The sequence below is a fragment of the Carettochelys insculpta genome, chromosome 5 (genome assembly GCF_033958435.1).
Source record: "Carettochelys insculpta isolate YL-2023 chromosome 5, ASM3395843v1, whole genome shotgun sequence".
Classification (NCBI taxonomy): domain Eukaryota; kingdom Metazoa; phylum Chordata; order Testudines; family Carettochelyidae; genus Carettochelys; species Carettochelys insculpta.
The window spans coordinates 7,314,127-7,338,682 of NC_134141.1; the positions used below are offsets into that span (position 1 = coordinate 7,314,127).

The following is a 24,556-nucleotide window of genomic DNA, read 5'->3' on the forward strand; positions in this document are numbered from 1 at the left end:
TCCAGGGGAGCCGCCCAAGCACTCAGCTTACAGGGAACACTGGTCTTGAGTCACTCGGGGGTCTGCTGAGTCCAGGCTGTTTCCCTGCTATAAACTGGGCTTTTTGTGAACTGTCTGTTTGCCATGGATTCAATTCTGCCCCCAGGTGAAATCAATGACAAGTCCCACTGGCTTTAGTGGCAGCTGCATTAAGTCCAGCAGCTACTTCTTCATCAATTAAACTAGTTACAGAAGAAAAGCCCAGGTGGAAAAATCAAAACTGGGCCACACAGCCAAAAGCACATCCAGAGGCCTCACCACCTTTCCCACTGCCCCTTCTCATTCAGATCAGTTTTATCTGCTCACCCCCCTCATTCCAACCTGCCTCCTTCTGCTCCTCTCTCTCACCCGCTGCTTCTGAACACTCTTGTCTTCCCTCCCTGAGCTGCTGCCCTCCAGAGCAGAGCCTCTGTGTCATGCATCGTCCCTGAGGGCCGGTAGTGGAAACCTTTTCAACACAGAGCTCTTCGGCCATGGTAGCTGCACACATTTGCCCGCTTCTGTGCCATCTTGTGGCAGTGCCAGATTACAAATTTTGAAGTGCTGTGCATTTTTACAATACTATGCACTGTGCATTTCTAAATACCACATGTTTATGGCATGTTATGTACCTTGCACTGCTGTGGTGCCTTCCAGCTGAGGATTTCCCAGGCTTTTATAAACAAGATTTTCTGCCTCAGAAGCCCACTGCAAGGCAAGCAGGCATTCCAGCCCCTTTTCATTAGTAGAGCTCTAAGTGCTGTGTAAAAGCAGCCTGTATCATCCCCATTTTACAGATGGAGATACTGAGGCACAGAGAGGTGGAGTGACTTGTGCAGCTAGTGGCTGAGTGGGGAAACAAAACCCAGGTCTCCTAAGTCTTCTATCCATCGGTCCCCACACAGGTATCCCTTTTGCCTTTCTACAAAGGTGCGATTCATTGACTTGTTACAATGGCCAAGCAGGAAATGCTCAGCTAAGGACAAATGGCCAAACCCTGCTCCCAGTTACATGCTGGAGTGGCTTCACTCCAGTCAGTGGAGTCAAGTATCGGAGGGGTAGCCGTGTTAGTCTGGATCTGTAACAGCAACAAAGGGTCCTGTGGCACCTTATAGACTAACAGACTATAGACTGTTAGTCTATAAGGTGCCACAGGACCCTTCGTTGCTGTTCCAGTCAGTGGAGTTACTCAGGGTTTCCCAGCTCAATGAGGAGAGAATTCGGATCACAACACATAAGAAACTTACTTGGTCAAGTGTAGTCTGAGAAACGGAGTAGTCTTCTATGTGGAGTCTTTTTTTGTTCTGGGAGAGGACGCTGAATATCCTAGCCAGGGAAGAGGGCGAGGATGGCAGCTGGTACTGAAGCATGTTTCGATGCTTTTCCTTCAGGACGCTTCCCGGAAAGGCAAGCCCAAAGAATTCCTCCACGGGCTTCAGGTTGGGGTTCGCCCCCGCTATTCGCACCACTATCGTGTAACCATCTCCAAACCTGCAAATGGCAGCAAGCAGAGCAGCTTACGTGAGTCACTCTGGAAAAGGGGAGTCATTTATAATACACGACCGTTTCCTGGAGCAGAGAGAACAACGAGAAAGCAACAGAAGAACTGCAGGAGGGGGAAAAGCACGTCCCTATCCCAGCCCTAGAAACACAGGCCCTCGGACAAACTGAGGGCTGAGCACATTGAAAGCACTCACCTGTTCTTCAGATGTTGGACGCTGCCAAGACACCGGAACCGCCCATTGACCATTATGGCCATGCGAGTGCACAGGGCTTCACATTCTTCCATGCTAGGGGGACAAAGGAGAAAAAGATGAACCCAGCCCATGGCATGCATTCCCTGGGGCCATTGCCACCACGTAGGCCCACCGGCACATACAGAAAGGAAGCAACTGCGGGGAGTGGTCAGATTTCAAAATCTACCCCCCAGTTAAATCAGACTGGAGAAATGCAGTGCCGTAGCTACGCAGCTGTAATGGCCAATACATGCCTGTGAGATGTGAGCACCACTGATCTCCCCTCCTTGACGATGCTCAGAGCACAGTTCCACAAGAAGCGGCGTGCCTTGGGATCCATGCCAGTGGTTGGCTCATCCTGCAAGTTACAGTTATAAACCGAGTTATACGCTAACATGGTGCTGCCAAACACGGTCACCGTGTACAAAATAGAATCACAGGACACTAGAACTGGAAGGAACTTTGAGAGGTCATCAAGTTCAGTCCCCTGCCCTCATTGCAGGACCATGTGCCATCTCGATCAGCCCTGATAGATGTTTATCCAACCTGCTCCTAAATATCTTCAATGATGGGAAATTCCACAAACTCCCTAGGAAATTTATTTCAGTGTTTAGCCATCCAGACAGTTAGGAAGTTTTTCCTCATGTCCAGTCTGAACCTCCCTTGTTACAATTTAAGCTCATTTTTTAATTGTCCTATCATCTGAGGTCAAGAAGAACAATTTTTCTCCCCACTCCTTGTAACACCTGTTTAGGTACTTGAAAATTGCTGTCATGTCCCCTCTCAGTCTTCTCCTTTCTAAACTAAACAAACTCAGTTTTTTCAGTCTTTCCTTATAGGTCATGTTTTCTAGACCTTTCGTCACTCGTGTTGTTCTAGAATGGGAATAGTTGAGTTGCAGACTGCATTGGCTGGGAAGTGAACCTGGACCAACTGCTTGGAAGGCAGCCATGAAAACTACTACACTGTGTAGTGTAACTGTGAACAGTGAAAACCAGACCCATTCAAATGACTTTTACTAGAAAAGTTTAAAAGAAGTTTCACAGACACTTTTCTCCTTTTTTTTTCCAGAATTTAAAATATAATTTCCGCCCCCCCCCGACCTTAGTAAAATCTGCTTTTATTGTTGGTCAAAATCTGGGGAACAAATTTTGTGAAAGTTGTCAATTTTCTCTCTAGTTACAGAACATAGTCATCAATTTCAACAATGTAAAACAATCAGTGAGCTCTCGTTTAAATAGCATGTGTAACTCTTCACAGACTATGGATTTTAGTAGCTACCGTTCAGTAATTCACAAAAGATAGAACCTTTCTTATCTAAGCTTTTTGCAAACTGTTCACATATACAAGAGCTGGATTCAATGATCTGTCTATGCACAGAACTTGTATGAAGTTAAGGGAGCTTTGTATAGGCCATCGGCTTTAATTCTTACTGTCCAAATCTAGACGGCCATGCCAGAGTAACTGGAAACAACTCACTGAAACAAATGTCCAAAAACAGAAGCCTGAACTTCAGGCCATATTTTGCCTGGTATTCGCACTTGCAATTACATCATTTGCACATATAAATCAGATCTTTGCAGATGCAAATGACTTTTTATGTATTTAAATGTATATTTCATTGCCAAAGGGCAAAACTCCACAGACTTCAATGGGAACAGGAATCAGTCCTGTTATTTTTTAATGGAAAAAGAGGTTAATACAAGAACAGTTCTGAACTCACCAGGAACACCACTGGAGGGCCACCAATCAGGGCAATAGCAGTGGAGAGCTTCCGCCTGTTCCCTCCACTGTAGTTTCCGGCACATTTTTCTCCGTATTTCACAAGGCCCAGTTTCCGAATCGCCCATTCACCAACCTACAGGAAGAAAGGGCACCATGATCTTCTGACCTGCTATCAATGGGTGGGACCTACTGCATTGGGAAGTAAAGAATCACCGGAAAAAAAGACAAATATTTGCAAAAATGGATGCATGCAGCATAATCATTGGATACTGCTCAGAGCCCATTCACTGGGTGGCGAGCTACTGGTTCTTGGGACTTGCAGAAACATGACTCATTGTGGGCTCATAGGAAATGGCCCAAGACTCCTCAAGGTACTCGCAGTTACTATCCCTGCAGATGAAGGCCCTGAAACCTCTTGGAGGAGATCCTCAGTGGGTGTAAATGGGCACAGCTCCTTGACCCAGCTACGGCTCATTAGTATTTTCAAACCAGTGCTCTATGAAGATCTACTATGTTTCGGATGTAGATGGTGCACACTGCTGAGATCAGGAGAAGACAGCAGCAGAGCGGGAACAAGTGGAGACAGCTGATGGTACCGAGGACCTGGATGATTGCTGTAGCACTGGGAACAGCACAACATCAGTGTTCAAGGGATCACGGTGTAGTCCCTATAACAGGCGAACGGCCAGAATGGCAACCCCCTTAAGTTGAGCTCAACAGGACTGTTCCTCAGACTAAATAATCGGCACCAGGAATAAAAGCTCCACCATTTATCCCTAAATAAGCACTCCCTAAGGCAACAGACAGTCTAGGGGTAATAGCGACCAGTAGGAAAAGCCCAGGGAGGGTTTAACTGACTTGAAACCCATGTGTATCAGTATCAGCTGCTCCAGGCAGGACACAGCTGTCCTACGTAAGAGTAAACAAGCAGAAGGCTTGTTTGGCACTGAAAAAATACAGCATCTGACAATTTCCCTAGCCTGTCCAGAGGCGCAAAGCAAGCAGTGGCCTGCATGCCAGCAAAACAGGGTACCCAGTGCAATCAGGGTGTACCTTGCAGACTTCTTTCTCGGGAACACCCCGTAAAAGTGCAAAGAACTCCAGGTGCTCCCTCCCGGTCAGCAGCTCGTTCACGGCGTCAAACTGAGGGCAATAGCCCATGTTCTGATGGACTCCTTGGATGTTAGACAAGATGCTGTAAAGCGACACAAGATCCATTGTTAAGGTTGTTTAACACCTGCTGCCTTTTCAAGGGGCTGGAGCAGAAAACAGAATAGCCCCTGGATCGCACGTGCAAGTTGGGGGCGGGGCGGGGGGTGGGGCACAGGCAATTTTTTTAAGTAACTGAAGTGCCTATGGGCGTGGCTACCAGCAAGTTGCTGTGTGGCAAGCCAGGATGCGACTCTATATTGCACCAGCTTACGAGGCAGTGACGTCCTACGCAGCCTGCTGCAGCACAGAGCCAGCACTAAGCCCTGCCCACTTTGGGACTTTCACTGCGCTCTAGCAGTCTCTGTGTGGGACGTTCCTACGCAGCAAGCTGATGTGCTGGGGTTTCGCGCCATCGCTTGCTGCGTGCACAAGCTCTGTGCCCCACTTTCAAAAGGGACTGGGGACTTTGGGTAACCCCGTGACCTTGAGTCGGCAGAGCACACGCTCAGCGTTAGGATGGGGAAAAGGGGTGCAGGGCTAGCCCTGGTGCAAGCAGGGGCCCGTCTAGCAAAATCAGTGGGGTTACATCTGCCGTGGAATTTGAACCTCGGGGAAGAAGGGAGCAGAGGATTTTATTTGGTGTAACGCAGAGGGCAGAGTCGTCATGTCTTCCTCTCACCTGTTTCCCTTTAGAAAAGCTTCTCCTCCCGTCACATCCGTATCTCCAGTCAGCATCTTGAAAGTTGACGACTTGCCAGCACCGTTCACTCCCAGAAGGCCGAAGCACTGAAAACATTGAGGAGCAGATGAGCCTGCAGAACCTTTTATTCCTGACAGTGACGCATGAGGCCAGAAATCATCCCTGAACTCTCAGAGCTCAGGGTGAGAGAGGGGATAAATAACAACCATCTTTCTGTCTAAACCTGAGCAAATCTGATCTGGAATCAGCAAGACAAATTAACCCTGAAATCCCCCATTCAGACAGCGACTTTTCCATCTTCTCCTGCATTTTCATAGGGAGTTTCTGAACTTCAGTTTCAAACTCAAATCATTTGGAAGGGAGACGGGACCAAAAGCAATTTACCGAGAGCAGGAGACAGCAACCAAAATAGCAAAAAGAGCCACTTTTTCCAATTCAGTAAGAAAAGTCAATAATTCAAGAGCTGCAATGCATGTGAATTCGAGATGATCCTTAATAAATAACATCAAACCAGACTTTTGGTGACCCCTATTTTAAGAACAGTGCACACACAATGATTTGTAATGCGATAGGTGTTTACTGCAGGATGGTCACAAACTTTTTACATATTCTATTTCCTCACACTTTACGTGTGTGTGTTTGTACCAGTTTTGTCCTGATTTTCTTTCACAAGCCTTTTCTCTCTCTGGGGGACGCTAGGGGAGTTATCTAACATTTCAAGATTACACATGGTTTGCTATTTAGATATGAGTTTACAAGGGACTGCTTCCCTTCCTCTGATTCTTGTAATTATCTCAGACAGGACAATTAACTTTCCCCCACCTTCTCAGCCCTTTCCATCTATCCAATTTGATTTGTCAGTTTGTATTGCATTTTTTTTTCCTTTTGGTGCTGAGTACTTACAAATGTCAGTCTGTATTGGAAATGAAATTGATCTGAAGTGGATCTGTCCCATGAAAGCTCATCACCGAATACATCATTTTGTTAGTCTTTAAAGTGCTACATTTCTGCTGCTTTGTTTCGTTAGATATGAGTTGTTCATTTTGGTGTTCTTAGGTGTTCACCGTTTATTGAAAATAACCAGGAGGTTGTTTGGTTTTTTTTAAACTTTGCAATTATAGCATCGGAAGCCACAAAGAAGTCTTTAAAGGACTCCAGAGGCCTAGGTTACATGCCCCTGACCTAGAGGAACAGCCTCCAATACTATTGTAGTTATCCTGTGACCTCCAGTTAGGTGTAGGTGTGCTACTGTCCTTGTTTGCCTGAGAGCTTAGTGATTTTTCAAGGTCACACCAAAGTCCATGCCAAAGCTGGGCACAGATTTAAACACAAGGCCATGTCTCCTCTTCACTGCAATGGAAACCTCAAGGATTTCCATTCATATCCCGTTTGTTGCCTCCCACTGCTCGGAAATAGCAAAGTGAAATGGGACAGAGATCTGTATGACAAGTGGGCCGTTACCTCCCCTGGAGGGATTCCAACACAGATCCGGTCAACAGCTGGTTTTCTCTTCATTCTATAAATCTGAAACAGACAATACAAATGAATGAGAATAACGAAGCAAGCGGCGGGGTGGAGTCGGAGCCCCTCCCCCCATACTCTCCAAGACATCCTTGAGACTCCTGTCCTGATCTCCCTGGACTTGTTGGCTAAGCTCTCATTAGCTTTCAGTGGGACAGGATTAACCTTTTTCCCACTGCATCAAATCATACGAGCCCATACTTCTGGGAGAACTGGCTCTGAGGTCCGCACTCAGGCACACACGGCCAGCGCCTCAGCTGGTGTTAGCTGGGGTAGTTCCGCTGACTTGAACAGAGGGCCTGGCTCAGGGTGTGATTGGGGAAGGAACTGTAATGCAGGAGAGCGTGGCCCGGCTGTGCAAGGTGTGTGCTTGTGGATGTGGACGCAGACACACTGTTGCCATCCAGCAGCACCTCTCACCTCCTGGAAGCGAACTGCATTTTAAGGCTGTAAACAGAATGTATCTTGACGTGACTGAAAGGAGTGGGAGTCCTCCCATAGATTCCCCCGGGCTCTGGCTCAGGACCTGGGTACACTGGGTGGGGGGTGGGAGGGGAGGGAAGCGCCAGCCCCAGTGTAGCTAGAGAGGCAAGAGCAGCCCACTCTCACCTTGGTCAGCTCTTTGATTTCGAGGATGTCGCTCTGGCCGCCACCGCTAATTATCCTCTGCCTCTCCCTGGTCACGTCCTCATCCTCATCGGTCACAGGCGGCAGCTTGGCACTGACAGGCCTTCCCAGGGGAACAAGACAACCAATGCGTGGCACGGACGAGAAGAAGGTATCCCAGGGGAGCGTGTCAGAAATGAAAGAGGTTGCGGCAGCTGTCAGTCACCCGCCAGCAGCCAAACAGAACACCTGGGGGGAAGCCCTTGGCGTTTGCTAGTCAGCCTTGTGCAAAAGGCCAGCAAGCGGCGTCTGTAACTTCCCGGCCCTCAGACAGAACCAGCCTTACAATTATGGGACCCTGAGCGAGTTACCTAAGGCTGCCCAGTGCCCTGCCCTGGCGATCCCCATACAGCTTCCATCAGGGCTTATGGCTTCCCTCAGGTCCCCACACCCCCAGGTCTCCCCCTCAAGCCATGCAGGGCTCCTCCTGGACGCTGGGGATTCCCTGGGGCTGGGGCAGAACCTCAGAGATGGAGAGCTGCTCTCAAACCACAGTGTGGCAGGAGGGAGCCCTTAGCTCAGTGGCCGGCTGGCCAACAGGAGCACAAGGATGGGAGGCAAGTGGTAGGGAGAGAGGAACCCCGTTGCTGGTGTCCAAGAGAGCAGCTGGTGGTGGGAGTGGGTCTGGGCCAGAGGGGAACCAGTGGACAGGTGGTCAGGGTCACCACAAGCACATGATCACACACAGCTGTGTAGGGGCACCCGAAAATATGGCCCCCCAAATTTTCAGGTGCCCTACGCAGCTGTGTACTCTAAAGACAGCCCTGCCCTCTAAGCAGGCTTTCCTGCACAGGCCATATGCTGACCCTGCAGGTGCTGGTGAGCTTCAGCTGTGGACAATGCTTGTGTGTTTGGTGGCAGATTCTATAAAAGCCTCACTGCTAAATCCAGGCCTGTGACTCCTGAGGCCCAGCAGACTCCTGGGCTACTGACCGTAGCTGGGTTCACCCAGTGTCGCCCAGCCAGGGTTTGCTCACGTTTAAAATCTTACAACGGACCGAAATGTCCTTTCTCCGAGTGCCTCCCATGGCTTTTTCAGGCGGATTTGTTTGGCTTGGGACATAGAGGGGAGACAGTCTGATGGCTCTGAACTAGAATTTCTGCAGAGTGCGGGCCCCTTCCTGCTGCTGCTCAGGTAAATGGACAAAGGACTCACAGGCAGGGTCCCCGCTAACTTTTCCCGTGCATGAGCAGAATACACTTTGACATGTGCACCACCAATAGAAACGCACGCGGTCCACTGTGGGCGCTCTGCTTATCAGCTGGGCGGCACCCGAATCTCTCCTGGGCAACCGCCCAAGCACTCAGCTTACAGGGAACACTGCTTACACGGTCTGGCTGCACAGTAGCACCCCACTGTGCATTGACAATGAGCTGGCCCAATGGCTAGCTGCACACGCTCCATCATTTACATACGGCCGCTAAGGGTGACTTGCCCTTGCTGATGGTGTGTCGTCTCAGGAGCCTTTTGCCATATGACAGGGCCTGCTGAATCCCACCGACATGTCAGAGCCAAAGGCCTCTGTGTGTCTCTCCCCACCAGCCCACAATGCAGACATAAGCTGCAGAGATGAGCTCACCTTGGTTTGATGAAGAACCTGTACTGGATGAGCACCGTGATAAGGAAGAAGACGACTCCTTCCACAGCCATAGCAAAGAGGTTCCGTCCCACCAGATCCCAGGAGAGAGGGGACACAAAACGGTTCTCGCCTGTGTGGAAAAGCAAAAGCACGCAGTCAGCTTTGCACAGCGGCTGGGGAGACCCTTGTTAGGCCAAAAGTCTCTTGTCCTGGAACAGTTTATAGACTCGCTTTAGACAAGAGGCAATGAGAGGGTGACGTTCCGGGGAAAGAGGAGAATGATAGTAAGGTCACAAGGCATGTGCATATATTCTAGAATGTTACTACAGAGGTGTTCGTTGTGCAAGGCGCAGCACGTAGTGATAACAACAGGCCATGCCCTGAGAAGTTCATCATCTAAACAGAGCAGACAGTGAAAGGATGCATTATGCCCATTTTAGAGAAGGGAAACTAGTCACAAAGAGATGAAGTGACTTGCCCAAGGGCACACAGACAACTGAAACCCCAGTCCTCCTGACTCCCAGCTCCAGCGCCTTCGTCACACGCTCAACTTCCTCTCAGTTTGAGGCTGCATTTCATACAACGAAGCTTTTGTGTTTTTAAAAAATCATCCGACTCCCTGATAGCCGAGAAGCCGAGCACCGTTCCCTTTTTCGCCCTGGTCAGAAATCAGACGGGACAGCTACAGGCTCTGGCCAGTTCAGAGCAAGCTCTGTGCGGTTTTCACTATTGGTAGCTGAGCACCAACCTTACCAGGCCCTGTGAACCAAGTGCCCTCAGTTCCTAGTGGTTTCACTGGGCATGGGAGGCACTCAGCACCTCCCAGGCTCAGGCCCTAGTGTCCCGCTGATGTGGATCCCACCTTGCGGGAGGTCACTTACCAAACCTTTCCAAAGCGTCGGCCATGGCCTGATTTTTCACCATGTCGATCAGTCCCCGCCCCAGGCAGAAGTGGGGGAAGATGAGGAACACGGACTTCAGGATGTCGTTGATGTTGTTCAGCTTCTAACGGAATGAAAGTCAAGCACAAGTCAGCCACTCAGCAGCTTCTCGGCAGAGCATTTGAAGCAGGGAGATATGGTGCACTGAGCGCAACCCATCCTGTGAATTCCCTTCCAGCACCACCAACCGCCTCTGACGGCACAGCACAGCACAGACAAACAAACCCTGGGGGAACGCTCTGGGCCTGGGTGTAACTGTGTTTCCGAGGCCCCCTGCTACTGAGCACTGCCCACGCCAACACCTCAAAGGAGGTCTGGCCCAAGGGGCACTGTCCACCGTTCAGACGTTATGCCTGAGGTGAACCTACAGGGCAGAGGGATGGGGTTGCCAGGTATTGTCTTGGCACCCTCAATCTTCCAGACTGCCACCAGCTGCACTAAAGCCAAGCAGGCGTGAGTCACCCATTCCCCCGCTCCAGGTCTCCAGAGGCAGGGCGCTGGTATTCCGAGCCCAGCTTTCGCTCCCACGCCGCGGGAACAGAGCTTCACTTCTCTGCACAGTGCTCAGTCGCTACCAAGCCCGCCTCTGGCCCTCTGACTGCCAACCAGGACCAGCAGAACAGTTTTAAGCCCCCTGCGCACGGCATGGGAGTGGCGCTACTGATGTCAAAGGGACTGGTTACGTGCTTCAATATCACAGAGGTAGCTGAGTTAGTCTATATCCGCAAAAGCAACAAGAAGGCCTGTGGCACCTTATAGACTAACAGATAATTTGGAGCATAAACTTTCGTAGGCATAACTTGAGTTTTCGCCCACCAAAGCTTATGCTCCGAATTATCCGTTAGTCTGTGTGCTCAGAGCCACACACGTACTTCCACACCTGGCTGAAGTGGGGTCTGCTGGGCCACATGCCCCACTGACCTCCTGCCCTAGTTATTGTGCCCCCGAATGCCTGGAGATACAGCCAAAGGCCTTGGTTCCCAGTCATCCTCCAATGACCCCCCCATCAAAGGCAATTCTGGCGGCTATGTACACTTCATTAATGAAAAGCCACAGCATAGGTTTTTGAACAGCAATTAATGACCCTATGGGAAGATGTGTAAGTTAAAAATAACAACTGATCGTAACTCTGGATTTTATTTAGAACCTGTTTGCTATGATAATTTTTTATTGATCTTTCGTTTTGTTCATGGACCCCCTGCAATACCCTCACGGACCCCCGCAGGCCCCAGGACGGGAGCCACTGGCCTTAGGGAAATGTAAGGCAGCAGCGGTGGGGCGGTCGGCGATGCAGCAACGGGAACGTACGTTGTTAGTGAAGAGCTCCAGGACGAAAGTGGCCACGCTGCCGTTTATGCCGATGAAGAGGTTCACGCTGGTCAGCACCACGTAGGCCGTGCTGGGGATCTTGAACACAAAGGAAGCTGGGTACATGAGTGGTGTGATAGACCACCTGATGAGCAGAAGGGGACAGTGTTAAGACAGGCTCATTCCCAGCATGCCATGCACTGGGGCCTCCCGGGTCTCCGTGGGAGATGCAGCCGTACCCGTAGAGCAGGAGGAGAAGGGCCAGGGCGGGCAGGTTGGAAGAGGACACGTACGACTTCTGCTGGAAGCAGATGAAGATGATGATGACTAAGGTGGCTGGAACTACGTAGTTGCACTGGAAGGAGGGAGAAATGGCTCCAGGTTACTTACAAAACAAAAAAAAATCAAAAGCATCTGAGTGGAGGAAACCAGGATGAAAATATGGAAAGGGAATGGTAAGTGTGATGGTATCTGCTCAGAAAATAAACGAGCGCATTGCATGTGGTGACAGGTGGTTCCCCACTGCTCCATCTCGCCCTTAGTCCAGCACCAGAAATGTACCAGGTGCTTGTTCTAGGGTGAACTGCAGTGCCCTGGGGGTTAGACTACATGCAGGGAACAAGTCAAGCTCCTTATTACTGTCACAATTATCTGTCACGCTGTCGCTGGATAACGTGGTGAAGTCTTTCACGTGTGGGGCCCCTCTCTTGCTGGGCTCTGGACAGGCACAAAGGGACAGCCCTGCTCTGATGAGCTAATGATGGATTACAAGATGAGACAAAAGGCAGGAGGGGACACAGGCCAGGGGAAGTGACTTGCTCATGGTCACAGAACAGGCCAGCTAGCGGCAGAGGGGGGAATCAGCCCTGGGGGTGCTGAGTCCCAGCACAGTGCCCTGAGCACACTGTAGAATCTTCCGCACGATCTAACTGTCAGTAAGTTCCCCTGGAAGCGGGAGCTCTCCATGTGAACGGATGAGCCCATCTGCCCAGCCAGGACTCTGGAACTGCACCAGCTGATACCAGGGATGTCCAGCTCCGCAGGCAGAGAAACGCGGCACTGGCAGGGCATCCAGGTGGGTGGAGCGGGGGCAGGAGCTGCCTGTCTGTGCTATCAGGCACCAGAACACTCATCAGAGCTACCTCCTTAGGGCCTGTAGAAGACTCACACTGCTCCTCCCAGAGAGCTCTGTGAAGCAGGGATAATGTCCCCACCCCAGGCCTGAGCCCAGCAGGCCCAAGCTGGCTCTGGTTTCGCAGCAGTGGGCCTGCTACACGCATTGTAGCCCGGGGCTCCCATGCGGCCACCTCACCATATCCCAGACGAAGTTAGCCAGCCAGTAGATCACGGGCTTCACGCCGCTGATGAACTGCAGGTGCTTGGCCTTGCTGACCCTCTCCTGGATCAAGAACACCACAAAGCTGGCTGGGACGAAGGACATGGCGAAGATCACACAGATGGAGACTAACACGTCCACCGACGTGGTCATCCTGGGAAACCAGAGTGGCGGCACGTTACTGCCAGGATCTCCCTCCAGACAGCGCCAGCGCCCATGAGCTCTAGAACCAGAGCTGGGGCCCAACTCTACGCAGCGGGAATCTGGGTGGGCCACGTTCTGTGGCAAGTGTGTTTGTTCCAAGGGCGTCGTTAGGGCGGGCGAAGAATGAGAGGGCGTTCACGCACGCCTAACCACGAGGGAAAGCCTAGGGCTTTCCAGCCGATGCGTATTCCACCCAAGATTCAGCCGAGCAAGGGGCTGCAGCACTGCAGCTTAGGGGATCTGGACTAGTGATGTTAAAACAGCTGCCTGGTTAAATGACAGCGCTTAACCAGTTAACGTTAGGTCCTGCCGTTCGGCCCTGTGCTCTTTCACGTACCCGCCTCTCTCCCCCAACACTCATTTCTTCCAGCTGCCTTCATTCCAAGGCACTGTCTTCTCTCCCCACTTCCCTTCCCCAGGCCCCCTGCCCCCTGTCCCCAGCAACCCAGGGGTCACATTCCCACGAGGACGTACAGGGCAACCTCGGAGAGCTGCTGCTTGGTGAGGTTGAGCGGGTGGTTGAACGCGGTGATCCCGTAGGCGCTGGGATTCTCGCCGTCCTGGAGGTTGGCCCGGAGGATGGCATTGTTCATCACGTTCAGGAAGGCGCCAATGGCGTGCCAGCCTTTGTTGTTGAACCAAACCTGAGAAGCGACACGCCAGCCTCAACAGGGTTGCCAGCCATGGCTGCTATGCGACAGGCTCCCTCGTGTCCAGGGGGCCAGAGAGATAAACCACTGAGGTGGGGAGTGGGGAAGAGGTACTGATGCTTTCTCCCTTTCTCCTAGCTCTGGTCAGCCACCTCAGTGGCACAATTTGTCACGGGCAGCAGCAAGCCTTGTACAAGGGAGGAAGGGACACTTCCATTCATATGAGGAACCTGGGAGGTCCCGTGTGAACAAACGCACACGGCCCAGGTATGCTGGGAACGCACGCCCCATGGTTCTCGGCTGCCAGCAGGTGGATGCCGCAACCTGCTCATTCCCAAGCCCCAACCCAGCAGGCGCTGGAGTCCATGGACTGGGGCCCACGTTGGGAGGAGGGGCAGTGCTGGCGCTGCTGGCGGACTCCCTCTGTTCTGATGCACCGTTCCCGGTCGCGAGGGCACTGCTGGTTAGACGCCAAGGCGCGGTTTACAAGGCAGGGGCCTGGCTCTGGCTATCAGGCACGGCCGCGGGCAGGCTGGATTTACCTTCACGTTGTTTTTCGTGTCCATCCCTTTCATGAAGCTGCCCAGTCTGTTGAGGAACTGGTCTCCAGAGCTGCCCTGTGAAGAGCAGACAAGGGCGCGTTAGCTGCGCTCCTTGTAGCGCCGGGCTACGGACCCGACTCACCCTGTTGTCTTCGCGCCCGTCTCCCGCGTGACCTGAGGTGACTTACTGAGGCGCTGCCTGGGGGGTGGGGAAGGGGTAAAGGCCTCACGCTGCCCCTGAACTGCAGTCCCGGTGCTTGGAGGCAGTTCCCTCGCTGCCCTCCTGCCACGACCCCAAAGCAGGCAGGATGCTGAGACAGCCCCCAGGAACTCCAGCGCTGTCTTGTGCGGGGTGGCAACTAGCCAGCACAATCCCAGACCACTTTCCTGGCACAGGAGCTCCCAGATACCCTCCCAGGAAATCAGCAGCCTCGACTCCTTCCTGTGCCAAGCTCCAGCATGTGCAGAGGGACGGGCTGAGGCTTGCTCAGTCTCTGAAGCATCTGCACTGCAGTGGCACAGGCTAGAGCAGCTCAGAGGCTGCTCTAACTGACATCAAGTGACAGTGGGGCTGAACAGGGCTTGGGGTCCTCTATGCCAGCTCTGTGCCATGTGAGAGTAGGGGAGCTCTGAGCTGGCCAGATCCAGCTGCTTTCTGACTACTCTGTCCCACCACAGTGGCACAGAGGGACCAGAATGAATGAGAACATCTGCCTTGGGGTCTTTTTTCAGCTCTCCTCTTTCGGGTTTGGAAACCCCCAGCTTCCTCCTTGCTGTTCTTTGAGCCGTGCTACATGGGGGGAACTCTAGTTTTTCTGGGGCTCACTCGCTGACATCGACAGACACCGACGGGCGTGAGAAAGGGGAAAAACAGAGTAAGGACCTGCGGATTTGGCTCAGAGGTAAAGGCCTCACGCTGCCCCTGAATCGCTTCCTGACACCACTTTGGGTTTGGACGATCAGGTGTTCAGAGAACTCCAATACAGAAAGGAGAAGCTGAACATTGACTCCTCCTCCTCCTCCCACACACCCTGTTACCTGCCACCCCTCTGTGTGGCTCGTCCCCCCTCGAGTGTCTCACTCACACAGAGTCCTTTACCGCAAGCAGAGGAAACACATATTTTTAGACCCAAAGATTCCCAGGGTTCAGTGCCCACTGGCCACGCTCCCCTCCCACTCCCAGGAGCTGTTATGATCCCAGCATGTTCGCCTCACCTGGGCTAGTTCCAAGATTTTCTTCACTTGCTTGATGGCATCACTGACTTCTTCGCTTGGTGGGAGCAGGAGGGAACTGCTGGCACCCACTGAAAAGCCGCCATACCTGGAAGCACAGCCAGACAGACACACAGTGAAATACAGACTGGCTCTAGCTTGTCCTCCACAAAAGGCCTTTCTCATGCCCTGTGGCTTTCAGCTTGCTGCTCTGTGCTGGGATCTCAGGGCTCCAGTGACAACCTTTCGTTTACGTTTGTTTGGATCTAAAGGCTTGGCTACACCTACCAGAGGGTTGACACTCCTGAGGTCGATCTTTCAGGGTTTGATTTAGCAGGTCTAGCAAAGACTCTCTAAATCAAACACTGAGGGCACCCTCACCAACCCTGGTCCTCCTCGCGGCTGTGGGGAGTAGGGGAAGTCAACAGGAGAGTTCCTCCCACTGTGGGGACGATGCAGAAAATCAAAGGTACGTCAACTCCAGCTACGCAGCTCACATGGCTGGAGTTGTGTATTTCACACCAATTTTCTTCCTTAGTGCAGACCTGGACTGAGTGACCTTTTGACTGGAGCCTCTAGGGATGTCCCCACAGCAGCAAGCGTAAATATGCCCGAACTCTCATGAAAGACAGGACTCCAACTTGCTGGGCTGGGCTCTCTCAGGCTCATTCCTGCCGGGAGTAGTGCTAGATTTGCGGTTAGATTGGAGTGTTTGGTTAAATGGCTGGTCTAGGGTCTTCTCACACCGCAGCCCAGCTGTTAATCTGCTGTCCTTGCATCGGGCTGGGGCTAAAGGAAGGGGAAAAGTGGGGTCCTCTCCCTGGTTGGGCTGCGCACTGCTCCCCCCACGGCTCCCAGACCCTCTCAGGGCAGTGCAATTAATTATAAGCAGGCCAAGGGCCTGATCCTGCAAGTGCTCACTAACATTAACTAGAAGGATTCGTAACAGATGTCCCTGGAGTAGGCAAAGAGTACTTGCAGGATCGGGCCCATGGCTCGTTCCAGTTTGTCTGCTGCCAGAGGCTGGGGCTAGGGAAAGGCTCCGTACTAGCAGATCCTGCTTCTGTTGCAATGTTAAGAACGGTGGTTTCCTGGGCACAGGGGTTCACATTTTGGAAAAAAGCCGCCTTTTACAAAAATTAAATTTAGAGGCACATCCCCCAGAGCCCAGCACTCAGCCACTGACTGAGCCTTACGCAACACACAGACCAGAGAGTAACTCACCTGAACTCATTCACCCAGATCTTGTTCTTTAAACTGTGGAGGCAAAGAGAAGAAAAGAGGTTTGTTATTTACGAGCTGGGTTGTTGTCAGAGCTACCCCCAGCCAGCCAGACGCAGTCGTGCCTTCATGCCTGAGGGCAGATGTACAGTTTGGGTCACTCCAGGGATTGCTCTGCAAAGGCGTCTGCCCTCCTGTAGCACCTCCCAGGCCTACCGCTGTGCCCAATGCGCTGCCTGGCCTTGGCCCAGGATCTAGAAAAGGACCAGAGCTGGAGTCTGAGCCACGTCTGAACTTGGCCAGAGTTCGGGGCTGAGCCCACCGATGGACGAGCGCCCAATTCTCTGCCTTTGCACCACACGCTTACCAAGGGCTGGGGGGAGTCTCCACCACTTGCCAAGTCTGAAGTCAAGACAGGGCGCTTGTCTAACAGTGCTGCACCAGGGATTAGTGTGGGGAAAGTCTCTGGCAGGTCTTACAGAGAAAGGCAGGTTTAGGTGATCACAACAGTATCGCCATTGGCCCTGCAGCCTACGAGTCTATGACAGGGCCCAGGAGTTTCAGGCCATGTTTTTGCAGGCCTCATATTTTACTTCAGGAAGAAAATTTTCCGCTGGCTGAGCAGCTTGGCAGAAATGCAGCCTGCTGATGGGGGTGACTTGCATCAGCCACTGAGAGAACAATCAATGAGAGCTTGAGTGCAGGGCCTGAGTCAGAGGGACGATTCGCACCGATGATGCACCGAGCTCGGGGTGGCAATCAGGAAGGGACAGTGAGCTACGCACAGGTGAGCACGAGTGGGGCTTAGTCAGTGCCAGGGAGTCTAAGATGGGGAGGGCCACGAGAAAGAGCAAATTAGCCTCGACTCTCAACTCTGCAGACAGCCCAGCGCTCTGTGGGTCAAATTCACCCCGCGGAGGTACAGTGTGCACGGACACCTCACAGACTTATGTATTTGCCGGCGCATAGGCTTTGGTGGGCAAAGACTCACTTTGTCAGATGCATCAGAATGCGGGTTTCTGCCCACCAAAGCTTATGCTCCAATGAATCTTAGTCTACAAGGTGCCACAGGACTTCCCGTTGTTTGTGCGGAAGCAGACGAACACAGCTACCCCTCTGATATTTACGGTGCACCGGACGCCGCACAAGGCCAGCAGCGATCACGAAGGAACAACGTATGTCACAGGCACCTTTTCCCAATGATTTGCGCGTAGGTCTTCACCAGGTAGTCAGAGATGTTCCGGCCCGTCAGGTTCTGCAGGGTGTCCCCCGTGTTCTGTTCTCTCTGGCACCACAGGAAAAGCAGACAGACTTGGAATTCAGTGTTTTTCTCGCATCCCCTGCAAAAGATCCAACCCGCCTCGCCACACACCTCCCTGTGCTGCGCCAGAGCAGCCAGGACCTCTCCTACCTGGGGAGGAGGCAGCCCCCCGGCGCCGGGAGGGCACACCGGCAGCATTTTCTTGATCTTCTCATTGCTACACTCGCAGGCTGGGGAGGGGTTCTCCATCGTCCAGTTGCCATTCAGGAAGATGTCGAGGACTGTGTCAGGGACAGGGGCGGTGGTCCACTTATCCTCTCCGGCCAGGCAAGGAGTGTCCCTGCATGAGGCCAGAGCCCAGGCAAAGAGAGGTCAGTTGCTAAATCACACCACTAGCCAATGCGGGGGTTTTCTGAGCGCTCAGGGTGGGCCTAGCTTTGCTGCTAGGGAAATCACCAGTCACACTCTCTCCAGCCTAGCAGGGCTGCTGCAGAAGGGAAAGCTCTTGTTAATGTCAGTGGGGGTGGAGCACTGTGGAGTATTCCCCCTGCACCATTATCCTTCCCTTCCCGGGAGCATCAAGTGCTTTATTTCACTCAGCCTCACCCCTCCCAGAGCCCCTCTGCAGAGGGGGGCCACTGACGCAGATGTGTTTACGGCCTTGGCTGGCTCTTGCGTGTCTGTTCTGCCTTTGAAGCGGGCCTGGAGCTGCACGGCCCCAGGGGAGCCCTGGCAGGCGGGTTGTCTCGGAGTTCCCATTCATGCATTGCGCAGCTCTGCAGGGTGCTGCTAATTCCCCGCCCCGCCCCATGGCCTCATGTGGGGCCAGGTGCTACGGCCCCATCACCAGCCTTCCTGGTTTGGAGAAGCCACTGCAGTGCTGGGTGGCCTGGGAGCAGATCGCATGAGGGCTGGTGGCAGGAGCGGTTCTCCTTTGGGCATGTCTTCTCGGCACACTCCAGCTCGCCCCCAGCCATGCGGCACGTCTGTGCCCTGGCCTCCTGCCGGCCTGCTAGCGCTCAAAGCGCACCTGGGGAAGCCATGCACACTGAGGGGCCTACGGGACGTGAGGCAGAGAACTGTGGGAACAAAACAGCCAGCCCGAGCCAATGAGGCATCGCCATGGGGCCAGTCTGACTTTTCCTTTCACAGCCGGAGCCCCCCTGGCAGCTAGTCCTAGGGGGAAAAGGCCCTTCGGTCTCTATCCCGCCTCCAGTCAACAACAGCTCCCTGCAGGCTGCCTGCATGGAGCCCAGCCCTGGTCTGGGAAACCCGGGGCGGAAGGGGGCAGGAAAACGGCCACTTCCGCAGAACACGACCGCACCCCTCGGGCTTCGCTTGGCCCTGCAGAGTGAGTCACTCCAGTGGGACCGTCCAGGGCTAGTTCAACCAAGGCCACCCACAGCGGGGTAGGCTGGGGCAACCCTCCCCTGCCCGGTGCTGCTGGCCCCACCCCTTTCCCCCTCTCTGCCCCCACCCTGGCCCCCTCCCTTTGGGTGGGAAGGGAGGTGATTACCTGGGGCAGGGGACAGGCAGCAGACAGCGGTAACAGCGGCAGCTGCAGGAGGTCGCCTCTCCCCAGGCCTCCTGCCTGCCTCCCCCGCACTCACTACACCGCACGCCGCCACGGCCTCCTGGCCCACGGAGCCCTGCGGGGTGTCTGGAGGCCTCCCAGGCGCCCAGGGAGAAGCAGGGCTCAGCGGGTGGGGAGGCCGCGGTGGAGAACCGCACAGCGAGTGCGGGGAGAGGGGAGGCCGGGGGTAGGCTATCCCCTCTGACTGCTGCTGCTGCCGCCTGCCCCACTGCCCACGCCCTGTGCCAGGTAATTCCTGTCCCCCCACATCCACAGGACGGGTGGGGTGTCCGCTGCGGGGCCTGGGGCAGCCGCCCCACCTTGTCCTATGGCCAGGATGGCTCTGGGCTCAACCCTCTCGGTGAGCAACGGGGAGGGAAAGGCAGGGCGTGAGCCTGCAACTCTGGCTTCTCTGAGCAGCCTCATCGCTCGCCCTGAGTGCCAGCACAGGACACAGCCTCTAATCAGTATGTGAACACAACACAGGAGGCAGCCCAGGGCCTTCACCTGTGAAGGGGGAACTTTCATGGCAGTCCTTCGGCTGGATACGCCCCCCAGCTGGTCACTACCGCGCTTTCAATTAACCGCTGCCACTGAGGCCAGACAACCAGCTCACCCGGTGCCTTGAGCTTACGCTCCCTGCTGGCTGATTCTGAGGCAGGCGTGCGCGGCGGCCAGGACTCGCGGGACATGTTAGCGGCATCCCCCAGTCCCTGAAAGCAGCGTAGCAGCAAGTGGCTCAGAAACGATGGCGTTGCTGCCCCTGGCCGCGCCTGCCACAGCTCGGCTCTACTCACGGGATGGAGTGTCCTTCCATGCAGCGGGTCCCGAAGCCGGGCGCATTGAGGAGCGTGTTCAGGAGCTTCTGAGTGCCTGCATCGTCTGGCGCGTCGTTGCTAGGGGCACAAGGGGGAAACATTCAGGGCACAAGCAGCAAAGCCAGTGAAACGGCAGGGCAGAGACACTGCTAAGAGGGCAGGAAGAGGAACGGGGGTGGGAAGTTTCCTTTCCGGAATGTTCTCTCTCTCTCGCGCACACGCACGCGCGCACCCAGGGGAAGCACTGTGATGGCTGGAAGGTGGTGGAGGTATTTTTAGCTTTTTCCTGTGGGGCTTTGCAGCTGAGATCTATGGATGAAAGGTCACACGTACCAGTCCTAAGAACACAGCCTTCCTACCATTCGTAAGAACACAGGAATGACCACACTGGCTCAGACCAAAGGTCCATGGAGCCCAGTATCCTGTCTTCTGACAGTGGCCAAAGCCAGATGCCCCAGAGGGAGTGAACAGAATGGGTAATCGTCACGTGATCCCTCTCCTGTCGCCCATTCCCAGCCTCCGACAAACCGAGGCTGCCCATCCTGGCTAACAGCCATTGATGGACCTCACCTCCAGGAATTTATCTAGCCCTGTTTGGACCCTGTGAAAATCCTGGCCTTCACAGGCTCCTCTGGCGAGAAGCTCCACAGCTTGACTGTACGGCTTAGCAGCTGAGACCAATTCGCTCTCATTGGGAGCTTGCCAGGCAAAACGGCATCTTTTCTTTATACTGAACTTCGGCGCCACACACACACACACACACTCTCTCTCTCTCTCTCTCTGTCCGGTGACAGGACTGGGACCGTGAACAGAGACAGCAGAGCTTTGAGTGGCCCCAGTCCTGAGGAGGCCCGTTTTAACGTTTTCTGGCAGTTGGAAAGGTACCTGATAAACGTGTATTGCTCGTCGTACATCCAGGGCTGCAGCTCCAGGCTGGGGTACTTCCCGAAGGGCGGCACGATCAGGCTGAACACGAGAGCGATGCACACGAACACGGCTGGCAGCACGATCTGCAGTGGCAAGGAAGGAGCAGAGCGGTCTTTGGAAGACGCGCCCTCACAGGCGCAAGGCGTGCAAGCTGCACGGAGACGCTGACAGAACGGGGCTGGGTTCCAGCGACCTCTGCAGCAGGTGCCGCCTGGCCTCACCTGGGCGAAGAACCCCTTCCTGCTGCGCTTGGCAATGAGCAGCCTCTTCCACAGCAGAGCTACGAACTGCTGCTGGGTGAGCTTCCAGCCCTTCATCTGGTAAGAGCCTTTGCCGTCCATCCCGCTGAGCAGGTCTGTCTCTCTGGATTCTGCCGGCAAGACACGATCCGTGAGTCCCGCTCACATGGAAGTGAAAGCAAACCACCTGCTCCCTTTGCATGCTGCTCCTGCTTGTGCAGGCAGGACCCTGGCAGTTGCCCCTGTCCTTACCGCTGTGTCTCCCGGATGGGCTCTGAGCAGGATTAGGCCACGTCGTACTTAGACCCACCAGCAGAGCTGAATCTGGGGTTGCAGGGGTAGGAGAAATGCCCAGTACAGAGAGTCTATGAGACCCTTCAGGGAAGCAGATTCCACAGCCAGTTGCCCCTCACTGAGAACAGCCCTGGTTTCCAGCCCACAGGCATTCGAACCAAAGGACTATTGAAAAAGTCCCCAGCTGCTCTTGACTGGTACAAAGGCATGCCGCAGGCAGTGGGGCCGGGGTGGGAGGAGAAACAGCCTCTCAGGAATACGCATCCAAGTGTTTATCTGTCCGACACTCGGTGCGAGGGAGGAGTCTGCTCACCCTGTGGCTGAGACTTTCCAAACGACCTTCAGATCTGGCTGCCATTAACTTCCAAAGGGAACTGGGCATCCAGATCTGCCAGGCAGGGGTAGAAACCTCATCCTGACAGTCACCAGCCCTTCTCAGGTTTAGACATGGGCCAAGACAGACCTGCCAGCCCTGGAGAAAGTTCCACTACAGAGCAGAACTTTTCAGACCAGGCCACCTTTCCCTCTAAGGTGTCCTGTAACAGACAAAGAATGCATCATATAGTCACCCTCAGGACTAAGGGTGAAAGTGTGGCCTGAGGGAAGATGCATTTCAGAGGGCAGGGGGTGTTGATATAACAGCAGAGACCCAGCGACACCTGGACATAACAAACCCCTGCTAAAGTTTTTGTGGCTAGGTCACCTTTTCACGTTGTAGATGTCACTACTATGGGCACCTCTGTAACAAAAACGTGACCCAACTTGGCGCCCACAAAAATCGGTGAAAAAGCTCCCCTTTGATTTAGTGGGATTTGGATCAGGCTTGAAATCTGTCCTCTTTGGACAGACCATCTCCTGCCTATTTACGCCTTAGCTTCTGCAGGGCTTCCCTGAACATCCCATATTGAGTTAGTCCATCTAGTGCTGCTGAATAAATAAACCTTGTTCCTCTCACCTGGGCCCATTCAGGAAAGCAGAGGTCAGTAAACATCCTGCCTGAGGGTGGAGCATCCATGTGTAAGTGTCCCAGGAATTTTAACATGCTTTGGGAAATGCAGGAGAAACTAAGAGGCCATTCGCTGGAAGGAATTTAAGTAACATCCAGAATTCTTTTGGGGTGAGCTGGTGAGTTTGTTTCAAGGCCCTCATAATACTGAGTTTCTCTTGCATTATGATTCTCAACCGTAGATAAGGGATGAGGCACAGGCAGGCAGCTGAGATTACTGCACTCCAGCTCCTTCTGTCTTTACCTGGATCTACGTCTGAATCATTAGGGTCGAAAGTGTCATCTTCTGTGAAGGGATGAAGGCAGCTCTGTCGGTCTCCAAAGACACGCCTGTTCCTTCTTGCAGGTAATGTGCCATCTGAAGAGGACAGCGCAGGCTAGCTGACTTACTCAATTTAACAAAGGCAATGAACAACTATGTTTGTAAGACCCAAACACTGGGCACTAAAATGTCATCAGCAAATGACTGTACGGAAATCTTCACAGCTTATTTACTTTCAACTTTTAAGCAGCGCCCATAGGCAGCTGCAAACTGAGCACCAGACCTTGGGAAAAAAGCACCCCACGCCTTTGCAATTATAGATGAAGTGCACCCATGTGCTTGTTTTTCATAAGGTGTCTGCGGAGGTTTCTTTTAAGGACACTTCAAATGTCCTGGGTTTCATTTAACAGTTAAAATTTTGAGGGCCGTATTAATCCTAAGATGCTTGGTTGAGACATATTGTTACACCAAGCAGAATTTGCTCTGTGTTTCCCAGGAACAAACCATCTATTGGAACAAATTCCTGATGCGAAGGGAAGCATCTGAAGTGAAAACTCAAATCAACATAAACACTCTCAGAACCGATCATGTGCTCGGAAACATGGCTGATGCTGCTTATTCACTATTTCACGATAAACTCATTCAGGTACTACATTCCTGAAAAAAAATCCTCCATTCCAAGAAATATGTGCCTGTGTCTTAACACTCAGTAATGACCAAGGACGCATTTTAAAAAGCTACAAGAAGCCCTGTGGCACCTTAGAGACTTACAGGTATTTTGGAGCATAAGCTTTCGTGGGCAAGACCTGCTTCGTCATCTGATGACGAAGCGGGTCTGTGCCCACGAAAGCTTGTGCTCCAAACTATCTGTGAGTCTCTAAGGTGCCACAGGACTTCTTGTTGTTTTTGAAGATATAGACTGACAACGGCGACCTCGCTGATCCTTGTCACCATTCTAAGTGGTGACCTTTTTCAGTCTGACTATTTCGTGGCCTTAAAAAGTCGCCCCCGAAGTGTCTCAGTTTCTGATTCTCAGAACAACATGCGTAGCATCTTTCACTTGGGGCTTCTACACCCAGGCAAGATTTTACATATCGAAAAGGTGACTCCCACAGAAGTCAACAGATTTGCCCAAAACTATGGAGTAATTGGCAAAGTGGGAAAGAGACCTCATACCTGCTAAATTCCATCCCCTGGCTCTACACACAAGATGACTCTACTTGCCCAATGGGCAAAGTGCTTGCATGGGAATTCCTACCAGATGAGAATTTACCCGTGTGTCAGTTGTGTGTTGAAGGGACAGTGAATGCAGGTGTAGAGTGCTGTAGAAGCAGAGGCTATTTCGACAATGGAGCCCTGAAATGATTGTACTAACCTGAGGTTTCTGCATCCACCCCATTGTCTTCAGCCACTTTGAGAAAGATCTGATGAGCAAAGAGAGGTTAAAAAGACAATTAGAAATGGTCTAATACAGCCGTACGTGGTGCTTGATGTAACATGGGTGACCCAGTGATTCTAGTACAGAATGCAACATGTCAGCATGAGGAGCGTTACAGAACATCCTTTGCCTAGAGCAGTAGTTCTCCCACAGGGATATGTGGATACTCAGAAGCCTTCCAGAGGGTACATCAACTTATCTAGAGATCTGCCTGGCTTTAAAACAG

The 24,556-nt window shown here is 53.0% G+C and overlaps 1 protein-coding gene across 2 annotated transcripts in view; it reads right to left on the reverse strand.

The window, feature by feature from the left end:
* ABCA1 (ATP binding cassette subfamily A member 1) overlaps window positions 1-24,556 on the reverse strand; it is a 140,703-nt gene that overhangs the window by 4,392 nt on the left and 111,755 nt on the right. For both annotated transcript variants that reach the window (XM_074994608.1, XM_074994609.1), the window contains 24 exons: window positions 24,268-24,316; window positions 22,875-22,988; window positions 21,313-21,461; window positions 21,050-21,174; window positions 20,144-20,242; window positions 17,924-18,113; window positions 17,703-17,797; window positions 16,516-16,548; window positions 15,295-15,400; window positions 14,080-14,154; window positions 13,362-13,531; window positions 12,660-12,837; window positions 11,587-11,702; window positions 11,348-11,492; window positions 9,980-10,103; window positions 9,099-9,228; window positions 7,462-7,582; window positions 6,793-6,855; window positions 5,311-5,417; window positions 4,533-4,674; window positions 3,478-3,612; window positions 2,009-2,112; window positions 1,716-1,808; window positions 1,266-1,509 (listed from right to left, as the gene is read on the reverse strand). In XM_074994608.1, coding sequence (XP_074850709.1) covers window positions 1,266-1,509; window positions 1,716-1,808; window positions 2,009-2,112; window positions 3,478-3,612; window positions 4,533-4,674; window positions 5,311-5,417; window positions 6,793-6,855; window positions 7,462-7,582; window positions 9,099-9,228; window positions 9,980-10,103; window positions 11,348-11,492; window positions 11,587-11,702; window positions 12,660-12,837; window positions 13,362-13,531; window positions 14,080-14,154; window positions 15,295-15,400; window positions 16,516-16,548; window positions 17,703-17,797; window positions 17,924-18,113; window positions 20,144-20,242; window positions 21,050-21,174; window positions 21,313-21,461; window positions 22,875-22,988; window positions 24,268-24,316 — 2,907 coding nt within the window. The remainder of the gene's footprint in view (window positions 1-1,265; window positions 1,510-1,715; window positions 1,809-2,008; window positions 2,113-3,477; window positions 3,613-4,532; window positions 4,675-5,310; window positions 5,418-6,792; window positions 6,856-7,461; window positions 7,583-9,098; window positions 9,229-9,979; window positions 10,104-11,347; window positions 11,493-11,586; window positions 11,703-12,659; window positions 12,838-13,361; window positions 13,532-14,079; window positions 14,155-15,294; window positions 15,401-16,515; window positions 16,549-17,702; window positions 17,798-17,923; window positions 18,114-20,143; window positions 20,243-21,049; window positions 21,175-21,312; window positions 21,462-22,874; window positions 22,989-24,267; window positions 24,317-24,556) is intronic.